The 12,167-nt window shown below is 43.0% G+C and overlaps 1 protein-coding gene across 3 annotated transcripts in view; it reads left to right on the forward strand.

Moving 5' to 3' along the window:
* Window positions 1-3,173, forward strand: part of PRRC1 (proline rich coiled-coil 1) — a 40,634-nt gene extending 37,461 nt beyond the window's left edge. For 2 of the 3 annotated variants that reach the window (XM_072840850.1, XM_072840851.1), the window contains exon 9: window positions 1,395-3,173. In XM_072840850.1, coding sequence (XP_072696951.1) covers window positions 1,395-1,604 — 210 coding nt within the window. In that variant the 3' untranslated portion in view covers window positions 1,605-3,173. The remainder of the gene's footprint in view (window positions 1-1,394) is intronic. The other variant, XM_072840852.1, reaches the window with a different exon arrangement.
* The last annotated feature ends 8,994 nt before the right edge of the window (window positions 3,174-12,167 follow it).

Genomic DNA, 12,167 nt, shown 5'->3' on the forward strand with positions numbered 1-12,167 from the left:
CCCTACATCTCCACATGTTCACAACCCAGCAGCTCTGGCCTTTTGGGTGTGTATGGAGGCCTCATTGTATAGTCATGACTGATTCACCCATTGGCCAATGGTCATTTAGGCAACTTGCAGCCTTTCTCCCTGCTCCTGAGCTTGGGAGGTGGCAGGGGGTAGGGTGGGCAGAGATACCACCAACCTTTGAGCAACATGGGTTTGACCTGCACTGGTCCACTTAGAAGTGGAATCTTTGCAGTACAGTACTTGACAGTTTTTTTGATTTTCTTAACACTTTTTTCTGTAGCTTATTAACTTACTTTAAGAATATATGTAGCATACAAAATCAGTATTAAGTGACTTATCACTAAGGCTTCTGGTCAGTAATGGGCTGTTAGTGATTAAGTTTTGGGAGAGCCAGAAGTTACATGTGGATATTCAGCTACATCAGGAGGTCATTGTCCCTAAACTCTGCATCGTTCTGGGGTCAAGTGTATGTTTTTGTTTTTTTTTTAAATTTGATTTATTTATAGAGACACACAGACCCAGGCAGAGGGAGAAGCAGGCTCCATGCAGGGAGCCTGACGTGGGACTCGATCCCGGGTCTCCAGGATCACGCCCCGGGCTGCAGGCGGCACTAAACCGCTGAGCCACCGAGGTTGCCCCAAATGTGTGTATTTTTTATTGTAAATCCTAACATCACAAACATAATAGTCTGGCCAAGATTCGTTTATCCCAAAAACAGCCCTGGGTCGTACACGCTGATGGGTCAAGCAATAGCTAATCAATTTAATATGTTCGTGTTTGAACTGTGTAAAGAAGAAAAAAGGATTTCAGTAGAATTGAAATGTATTTGCTATAGAAAAAATAGCTACTGTACTATTAACTTTTAGCTAACTGGGATATGCTAACTGGAAAATCAACACGAAAGTCAGACTTACTGATGAAACGTTAGAACCTCAGACGTCTAATAGACTAGATGATACACAAGTAAAAATGTAAATTGCAATTTCAGATGATGGGAAGGCTCAGAAGGGCACACTCATGAGGGAGGGACCATGGAAAAGGATGGGAAGAGTTGGGGTGGAGGTGCGCTCTCTCAGCACTCCTTTTACTATTAACCTGAAGCAGCACAGACAGGACTGGAATCTAAACTCTTGGATGCTGAGCTGTTAGACGGCATCATTAAGTTAAGACTGAAAAGACATCTGAACCACCAAATGAGCTTACCACAGAGGAGGTGTTGGCAGTATTGTTCTGATTCTTCTGTTGCCCAGGTAGCTGTGTTTCTTGGTTTGTCGTCATCTGTATTAAAAGTAGCATAGAGAGAGACTTTGGAATGTCACTTAGAGCTAGGCCCATTCATTTTTTAAAGTGCATTATAAGTCATACCCAATTTCATTTTTCCACAGGCTCAAAATCTGACGCCCCAGGACTACAGTCTGAGGTGGTCAGGCCTTTTGGTGACAGTGGGTGAAGTCCTGGAAAAGAGCTTACTGAACGTGACCCGGACTGACTGGCACATGACATTCACCGGCATGTCTCGCCGGCAGATGATCTACAGCGCAGCCAAAGCCATTGCTGGCATGTACAAGCAGCGCCTGCCCCCCCGGGCCGTGTGATGGAAGACTGCCCCAGGACACTGAGACGACTTCACTTGGAACTTGGCGGTAAAGATATTATCGTATCATCCCCGGGTAGAGAGCTCCAATGAATGCAGCAGTCTGGATAATTTGCCTGTAGGCTGCCCTTGTTCTCTGCTAGAAAGGCATGGTGTCATTCCAGTAGATGAAAACAAACAGATCCTTGCTGTGATCGTGTCATTTCACGTACCGCAGTTCTCAAAAAAATATGTCAATATTTTTATAGGACAATTTGATATACCAAATTTGTAAGGTGCAAATTCAAGTGCTCTGACATTTAACTCAATGATATGTACTTGATTATTTTGTTGTTTAGGAAGATACAATTCATTAAAGCATGTGTCGTTGTTATCTCATGATTTCTCTCTGTTATTCTAACACTTTCTGTGCATGCAGGTGATCAGTGATCTCAGGTGTGACGCTGAGCCGTGTGCTCAACAGCTGATCCTCAGACACCAACTGGCAGGGAGACTGTGGACATTTCTATGCATATTTTTCATTCACATGGGCCAAAATAACGGGAGTGATTTCTTTTTTTCTTTTCTTTTTTCTTTTCTTTTCTTTTTTTTTTTTTTGTTACCATGGATGGACACACATCTTAAGATTTTTTTCAAAGTAAGACTTGGCATTTCACAGATTTATACTCTGAAACACTGCAGTAGTAGGTTTTATTTTCCATTGCTGTGTGACAATTAAGTGGCACATGATTTGAGTGTATTTTAAATCAGAAGCATTTGGGTTATTTTTATATACTACTATTCGATATTTCCGAGTAAACTCTGACAATGTCCATTATTCCTATTTCCACTCATTTTCTCAACTGTCAGACATTTTTCAGAGGAATTACTTTGTTATTTATGGGATTCTATGCCTCCTGTTTTAATTAAGGTTACTTAATATTTAGATTGCCTTAAACACTGCTTTTCTAACTTGGTGCCATTCTGCCTTTACTCTTGATGGAAGTTTTCAGTGAAACTATTTAATATTCAGCCTGTTTTATCTAGTCCATCATGTTTGTATTTAGTGAAAGCTTCTCCCTCCCCCCTCCAACCCCAAATAATATATTTTAGCATTTTTGGATTTATATAAATCAAAATTTAATTAGTTTGTCTTTTACTCTGGACTCTATGTATGCAAGTTCATATAACTTTTTGAACAGTTTCTTACATAAATGTAATTTAATTTTTATTTACTTGTCTATACAATTCTTTATATGTAAATTAATCAGCACAATCTTATAAAGGGTGTTGAAGCTATTATCCTGCACTGTCATTACATGTAACATTTGCTTCGTATTAATTTGAGTACTTACTTGATTTTTGCTTTTTTACCTGAGGATGAGAAGCATTAATTTCACAACTCTGTGTTCATTTCCAAGCACTGTATGGTTGCTGGGTGAAATTCAGATTTGTCTGTCATTAAAAGGAAGGAGAGAAAAGGCATGTAACCAGTTGCTGTGGTGTAATAGGGCTAGAATGCTTTTCTCCCCGCTTTTATTGCTATTTGTGCAACACTTTATCTGATTAATAAAAGAAAAGTGTTTCTGTACCACTTGCTTTTATTCTTTATTTTTAAAAAGCTCCTCTTTCCTAACCATATTTTATCATGGCATTGGCCTGCTAACAAATCACAATTAGGGATGAAGGATGCCCGTACTTGGAGTATTTCTGACATTCTCCCTCCTGTTATACAGAATTTTAAAGATCCTTAAAAAGTACCTTTTTATTTTACCAAGTCTTAAACAGTTGATGTTTCTGATGGCTATTTTCATAGACTCACAAACATGGACATCCACTTTGATGACAGTTTTCCCTTTGTCCTCAAATTCTTCTATGGCTTGTGTGAAGCCAGGTAAATTTCCAGTCCTGTTCACCTGACGAGCCTTCTGCTCCCTGGAACAGTGTGAGCAGGCGAGGAAGGTGAGGGAAGGGCGCGTGGAAAAGATGAACCTACACTCTGCTTTGGCCTCAGGCTCTTTCTGGCCCTCTGTTACCTTTGAAAGTTGTCTAAGCATGACTGACTCCATGAGCTCCGTGTTCCCCACCTTGTGTTTATCTTTTCATTTTTAGATTTGTCATACAAGGGGTAAGAGAAAGAACTCCAGACCCTGTATGTGCCTGGGCGGTGTGAGCCAGGCAGCGTCCTAATGAGCGGGCATACTACATGCAAGCCGTCAGCCCGAGGCCCGGTCCCCTTCCCCGGGCACCCAGCCATCCCCCTCCCTGCCCGCTTCCACCCACACCAACAGTTCTGAGGGCAAGTCCTACTACGAGTCCCTCAAGCTTCTCAGGAAAACCAGTCCCTGACACGGTTCTTATCACTGTTCTTGGGGTCCTGTCTGTGATTCTTTGCTCTTTGCTTGGGGAATTACTTAGTGAATGTTCTCAGCTTGTATGTACACTTCGGTGTTTTAATTAAGTGGTGCAAAAGACAACAGGAAAAAGGCAGCACGAGTAATGTAGCATCAACCTCAGTTGACAGAAGGAACTCAGATGACTCTGTTCAGGACCCTTCAGTGAATAAGCCTGTCAGGTCCCCCGGAACCAGAGTGGTGCCACAGTTGGAAAGACTTAAGCAGTTCTAGTTTTCTCCTCCTTGTCTCTCAATGACTTGCCCATTCTCTGGTTTGTCTTAAGGAATAATGAGGTAGAAAATTGAGATGACTGAATAGAAACCAAATAGAACTGTACTAGTAAATTTAAGGGAAATAGGATATGCGTGTATTCAAAATTATGCAAATTAGCAATATACTCAGTGTCAACTAAATTACTTTGTTGTTGAATATGCTTTGTTCTTGACTACAAAAAATTCTAAACAGGTATTTGTGTTCTCTGAAGCCAAACTGAAAGTATTTTGTGGTCCGAAAGATGTCAGGTTATGCATATATCATTAAGAAATTTGGATTTTTACTCCCAGAATATGAAGTTCATTCTTAAGATACTATGCAGGATGACCTATTGCATAAAAACTATTTTGTAAATATGTAAATATGTTATAATAAAGAATACCTCAATTTATTTCCCAAAGTTGTATAGTGATTTTTTAAATGCTCAGTCATAATTTCTATTAGAAGGACCGACATTACTTTGTCTCAGTGGGCTACTGGCTACCACCACTTCTTACAGAATAGCAATTTAAAAGACATCTTTCAAGTGCAACGGTAACACTCAAATATACCAGAATGACTAACTTTAACTTCAGATAACTCAATATTTAGGGCAGAGGATACTCTTGAGATGGAGGTGATGGGCAAGAAGTTATGGCCTGTGTTCCTTTGATGTCTTGACTGGAGAGTTTGATTTACCCTTAACCTCCATAAGGATCTTCTTTACAAAAAATAAATTTATTATATTTGCTCTTCTGAGCCTGTGATCGCAGGGCAGAGATTTTTGTTTTGGTTTAATAGGCAAGGGGGTACTTTGCAATGAGATATTCATTTGGGTGTTTGTTTGTTTGCCAAAGAAAAACAGTGTTGTTTTCAGTACACTAGAAAAACACCAATCCAGAACCCAGTAAAGGCCCTGTTAAATTTATACTTTGTTTTAGAATTAACTAGAGGAGAAAAAAATTGGGCAAGAGAAACAAAATTAGTAAGCCCAATATCAAGATCCAAAAATTTCCTTTATGTGTATATTCTTAAAATTATCCTTAACATGAATACATACTAAGAATTTAAAGCAGGAATTAAAAAAAGGGAACTAACAAATGATAAATGCATATCACTGAATAGGTACTGGAGTAGAACTTCAGCTACTTCCTCAGTATCACCCCAGCGAGAATGTGACAAAGGGCTTAAGTGGAGGGTGTCACTTTCCAAACCACTCTCTTATGAAACATCCTACGTATTTGCTTCAGGAACTTCTGGGTACAGAGCTAATCCTGTAAGTATTTGTTAATTCAACTAAATTCAAACAATAGCTTGAGACTTTGCCCAGGTATACTTTGAATTTTACAACATCATGTTTAAGAACACTCCTATTACTCTGTATTTTTCATTTTAGTCTTTGGTACTGCTTTGGGCTTTGCTGCTGGTGTAAGAATATATTTTTGGTAATTAAATATCCTGCTCCCAAATTTAAGAAACCAGAAACTAGGTTTACATTGGATTACCATTTTTAGGATTAGAGCCAGAAATGTTCTCACTGTCTAACTAATCTTCAAGCAAGGTCCTGACCACATCCTTGTAAAATATATTTTAATATTCTGAGGCCTCTGCTCCCAGGGCCACACTTGGAGAACCACTGCGTGGTACCATTCCTGACTCATTCTTCATGTCCTAAGATATTTTAGTGAGGTCACCTGGATAGCAGCGTAGATCTTTCCTGACTTCAGTGTCCCTCACAAGAAGAACCATCAATAACTATTCCAGGACACCACTGAGAGAATCTCAGAACAAGGTGGTGAGGCAGAAGTAGCCCTGTACCACGGAGACCAAGGCCCACCGCCTGAGAAGGGGTAGGGGGGCAGCTCTGAGCTTGACGATCCTGCCCCTCCCCCACGGCCAGCGTAGCACTGCACCCAGTGGACCTCACCCCCACCACCCTCTGAACCTCTGGTTCCTCTGTAGGGAAAAGATCCCAGGGTGGACATCCAGCTCCCCCAGCATTATGAGTTGCTTCTTGGAAGCCCCCAGTCTGGTGTCCACTCCCAGAAATTGGGGGCAAACCTGCAGGATTTGACCACAATGAATCTGATTATGATGGCAGGTGGGGACGGGCTTCCGACAGCCAGCACGGTCATCTTGGCCAACTGACTTTTTACCTGCAGCACCCAAGCAGTGGTCCTGATCAGTTTTGTTCATCTGTAGAACCAAGGGTATGGCACAGTCTGACCAGGGAACTCAGCACGGTGCAGGTCAGCCTGCTTTGGGTCCTCCTATCAACAGCATCATCAGCCCTGGATCCTGGTCTGCCCCCCACACAGGCAGGGGAACTGAACCGGAGCCCAGCCCTCTGCTGCGTGTAACTCCTAACCCCATCTGACCAGAAAGGCTGGCAGGAACCCCTGGGAGCCACGTAGCCCGGCAGTGCGTGCAAAGCAAGTATAGCAGGCAGAGCTGATCATCCACAAAATGAAGCTAGTACCAGGTGTGGAGGGTTCCCCCGCTTTACCCAGTCAGAGGAGTTCGTTCATACCCTACTCACCATTAAGTCAAACTCCCAACACCACCAAACCAGAAAGCCGGGCTCAAACACCTGGAAAGCTAAGCCCATCTATTCTTGAGCAGAGAACCTGGAAGGCAGAGCCGATAGTCTGCAGAGCAAGGCTGGTAACTCTGTTTAGCTAGGAAACCTGAGAAATGGGTTGGCTTGGGACAAGAGAAGGCTTTACCAGGCCTTGGAGCTGGTTCTCCCAGTGAGCCAGGACAGGGTAACTAATTCATAGCTGTGGTGGCCGAGAGAATCTGAGCCATTCACGTTCAATATTGGCACAAGTATAGCCATTGTAGCTTTGGTAGCCACCTCAGGCCACTGTGACCAGGCCACTGTGCCAGGTACCAAACTCTACCTTACCCTGGCTACAGAAAAAAACACAAAGCACGCCCTTATCGGAATAAGGAAGCAAGAGCTTGTGAGACCTCTTTACTGGAGATTCTCACACCCCCACCCTTACTGAAAAACCCCACCTTACCCCTAGTCCAGCCCATAAAAACCTAGCTGTAACCCACCTCGGGGTCCAAGTCCCTGCTCCGCTGTGTTGGGTATACTTGGACCCAAGCTTGAGCTTGCTAATAAACCCTCGTGTGCTTGCATTGGCGTCGGCTCCTTGGTGGTTTCTCGGATTCGCAATCTTGGGCACAATAGCCTCGCTCGTTGAATAAAGCCTCAGCCTGCCTTCCCAGAGGAGTTAGCTGCAGCACATGGGAAGCTGGGTAGCCCATGACTTTAACTATTTATAGAGCAAAGCCAGTGGCCTCGTTTGCCAGGAAATTCAGTGTACACTCTTGCCTGATTCAGGTTTCCAATCAATGAGCAATGCAAGTCCTAGGCCCCGACCTGCTGCCCTGCCAGGACATGGAAGCTATTCACCATCCCACCAGCTCCTAAGTGTAGTACCTAGTCCCAACCATCTAGTATGCCCAAGCAGAGAACTCAGGCAACTTGCACAGCCCATCCTACCACTTCGCTTGGGCAAGGAATCAAGCCAGCAGTTTAATCCAACTGTTCTCAGAAACCCACTCCCCACCCTCACCTCAGAGCTTGGGCAGTGGCCTCAACCCAAATTAGACCCTGATAGCAAGCCCCATGACCCCAAGGATGTTCCTAGCAGACATTTCCAGAAACCCATATTGAGCTTACTGGTGAAGAACTACCTAGGCCTAATCAAACCTGTGATGTATGGAAAAGGAACCACTTGCCTGAATGTGCAAATACCAACAAAGGAACTCAAGATCATTAAAAATAAGATAACAGGAAGCACCAAAGGAAACCTGGGGCTCTAATAACTGATCCTAAAGAAATGGAGATCTATCAATTATCAGATAAAAATTCTGAATTATCCTTTTTTCTGGGCCCTACTCTTGTTTCCAGAATAATCATTTAAAAAATGTTTAGTGAACTATAAGAACACACAGACAACTTAAATTTGAAAAATAACATATGTACAAAATGAGAAGTTCCACTAAAATAGAGAAACCATCAACAACAACAAAAACCCAAACAATTTCCAGAGCTCAAAAGTATGATGACTGAATTAAAAAAAAAAAAAAAAAAAAAAAAAAGGCGCTTCAAAAGTAGATTTGACCATGAGGAAGAAGTAATCTGTGACTGAAAGAACATCTGAAATTCTACAGAGGGGAGAAAAAAAATATATAAATGAATGAACAAAGCCTACTACTAATGGGACATCAAAAGAAATAATACCCACCATCAAGGGAATTCTAGAAGACAAAGAGTAAGTGACAAAGTATGTTTGAATAAAAAATGGTGAAAACTTCCCGAAACCTGGGGAGAGAAAAAGAAATACAGATACTTAAGACCTAAAGGACCAGAAGTAGGTTAAGCCCAAACAAGACTGCACAGAGACATATTATCATTAAATTTTGAAAAGTCAAAGATAAAGAAGTAATTTTGAAGCTAGCATAAGAGGAAAGTAACTAACATACAAGGGAGCTCCCAAAAAACTATCCATCTCTCAACAGAAATATTCCAGGCAGGAGAGAATGGGATGATATATTCAAAATATTAAAAGAAAAACTCAACCAAGAATCCTATACCTGGGAAAGCTGTTCTTCAAAAGAGAGAGGTGAAGACTGTCCTGAGTCAACAATAGCAGAGGGCTCATCACCACTACACCTGCCTTATAAGAAATGCTAATGGGAGTTCTTTGAGTGGAGACAAAAAGAAGCCAATTAACATCATAAAAATCTAAGTAGGTAGGATAAAACTCACTGGCAATGGTAAATATATAGTCAAAGTTAGGGAATAGGGAACAGTGGTACATAATGCACTTACACCTCTAGTTTAAAAGTTTTAAAACAGGGATCCCTGGGTGGCGCAGCGGTTTGGCGCCTGCCTTTGGCCCAGGGCGCGATCCTGGAGACCCGGGATCGAATCCCACATCGGGCTCCTGGTGCGTGGAGCCTGCTTCTCCCTCTGCCTGTGTCTCTGCCTCTCTCTCTTTCTCTCTGTGTGACTATCATAAATAAATAAAAATTAAAAAAAAAAAAAGTTTTAAAACACAGTAAAAATAGCCATATCTGCACTATTCTGTTGCTACATACAAAATATTAAAAATATAATATCAATAACTTAAAATGGGGGTGGAAAAAGTATAAAGTTCAAGAAAACTAAGTTTTCAGCTCAAAATAAGGTATTATAATTTTCAGATATTTTTTGTAAGTTTCATGGTAACTTCAAAAGAAAAATCTATAGTAACTGCACAAAACAACATTACAAATATTTCAAACCATACGGACACCAAAAGAAAACACAAAACGAGAGGATATGAAACAATGAACACCCAGAAAATAATTGACAAAATCATCATAATAAGTCCTTGCCTATCAATAATTACTTTAAATGCAAATGGTTTAAATTCTCTAAAACAAAGAATGGCTCTATAGGGGGAAAAATTAACAAACAAGGTCCAATGGGATGTTGTCTACAAGTAACACTCGCTAGCCTTAAAGAGACATAGACTGAGAGAAAAGGGATAAGGAAAGGCATTTCAAGCAATGGCAACCAAAAACAAAACAAAGAAGCAGAGAAGCTGTACTTATATCAGAGAAAACAAACTTTAAAGAAAGACTGTAGGAGGCGGAGGCAAGATAGCAGAGGAGCGCGAGTCCTCAACTCTCAGGCTCCCACCAACTTGCCTAGATAACTGTCAAGGCCTCCGGAAGGCCTGGGAATCCGCCCTGGGGTTTAAAGAGAGAACAGCCGGGACTCTACGGAGAGAAGGGCTTTGGCTTCCAACAGGGTAGGAAGGTGGAAGGAAGGAAAGGAAGGGAAGGAGGAAAGAGGAAAGAGGGAGAGGGAGAGGGAGAGCCTCCAGGCTCCCGGGGTCCCCAGGAGGGGAGGGGCGCCCGGGCAGAGCTCCCCGCACCCCGCGGCCCGACCTCGGGGAGGGGCTGGAGCCCCGGGGCATCTGGGGGAGCCGGGGGGAGGGGGGGAGCAGGCGGCGGCTGCGGGGGAGGCGGGGAGGGCCCAGGGCAGCGCGGCCTCTCCTGCCGCCGGGCGCCCCGAGCTGCGCCGAGCAGCGCCCCCGCCGCCCCGGGAGCACCTGGGCCAGGGCGGGGGCGGGGGGGTGGGGAGCCTGCGGTGCTGCCCGCGGAGCTGACTCCAGGGCTGGAGAAACGGCTGCCGCCCTCCTGCTGCTTCCTCCTCGTTCCCCTGAGCCCGGGAGGGGGTGCCCGGGGGACAGAGGCCTCGCGGGGGAGCAGCGCAGGCGGAGCCCGGCACCTGGCGGGGGGGGGGGGGGGGGAAACGGGGCGTCTCCCCCAGGTGCACGCACCTGAGAGTCAGCGCGGCAGGCCCCGCCCCCGGAACCAGCTGGAAGGACAGGGAGGAGCAAGTTGTAGACCACGCGGCGCTGGGAAGCTCCAGGACCAAGGGAAAATCGAGGGAACATAGTATATAGAAATACAGGGTCCCCACATTTTATAAAATGTGTCTCCTTTTTCCATTACACTCATTTCTGTATCAGACTAAACATTTCCAATATTTTTTTTTTCTTTTCCCACCTTAACTACAATATTTACCAGCTCTTCATTTTTAAGTTTCTTGCCTTTTGGCTTTCATATTTCTACAATTACATCTCTTAGATATATTTTTCACTTCTGGATTCCCTTCAACATAATTTAATTTTGGTAGATATAGGAGATTTGGGTTTTTGTTTTGGTTTGGTGTCTCTGTCTTGTTTTGTTCTATAATGGTGGGAGTTAATAGCCTCTAAAACATGACCAGCATGACCAGTGGAATACTACGCTGGTTCATTCTGCGAGATTATATTCTCTCTTCATTCCCATTCTGCACCCCCCCTTATCCTGTATATGTTTTGGTGGTCAGTGTTGGGGCTTTCTACAACTATTGCTGGTTTACATAAATTTGAGACTGAGCATCTTCTAACATACAGAACTTAATATACTCAGAACTAAGAGGATCACTAAGACTCTCAGGTAGACTACCTTCTCTCTTCACTATCACTTCTTCATCACCACCTTCCCCCAGCCCCCTCCTTTTTTTCTTTTTTTCTCTTTTTCCTCTTTTATTCTTTTTCTTTTTTCTTCTTTGGGGTTTTTGGCCTTTTATTTTTTACTACTTTGTTTTAAAATTTGTTTTTCACTTTAGTGGTCCTTTTACTTTCTTCTGATCTTTTTCATTTTCTGGTCTTTGACCTCACCACAGTCATCTAGGGTGGAATTTACTTAGGTCATGGTTGGTTTTTTTTTTTTTTAAGATTTTATTTATTTATTCATGAGAGACACACAGGCAGAGACACAGGCAGAAGGAGAAGCAGGCTCCATGCAGGGAGCCTGAAATGGGACTCAATCCTGGGTCTCCAGGATCATGCCCTGGGCTGAAGGTGGCGCTAAACCACTGAGCCACACGGTCTGCCCCTACCTAAATTCTTAAACAGTAATTCTTATCTTTCAATAGGCACTCTGAATGTGAATGGGCTAAATGATGCGTCCCATCAAAAGACGCAGGGTTTCAGACTGGACAAAAAAGCAAGACCCATCTATTTGTTGTCTATAAGAGACTCATTTTAGACCTAAGGACACCTCCAGCCTGAAAATGAAAGGGTGGAGAACCATTTGCCATTCAAATGGTCCTCAAAAGAAAGCTGAGGGAGCAATTTTCATATCGGATATATTACAGTTTATCTCAAAGACTGTAGTAAGAGATGAAGAGAGACACTATATCATACTTAAAGTGTTTATCCAACAAGATAACCTAACAATCATGAATATTGATGCCCCTAATGTGGGAGCTGCCAAGTATATCAATTAATAACCAAAGTAAAGACATACTTAGATAATAAAACACTAATAGCAAGAGACGTCTGCACGACACTTTCTGCAAATGACAGATCTTCTAA

The sequence above is a fragment of the Canis lupus genome, chromosome 10 (genome assembly GCF_048164855.1).
Source record: "Canis lupus baileyi chromosome 10, mCanLup2.hap1, whole genome shotgun sequence".
In the NCBI taxonomy this organism is placed as follows: domain Eukaryota; kingdom Metazoa; phylum Chordata; class Mammalia; order Carnivora; family Canidae; genus Canis; species Canis lupus.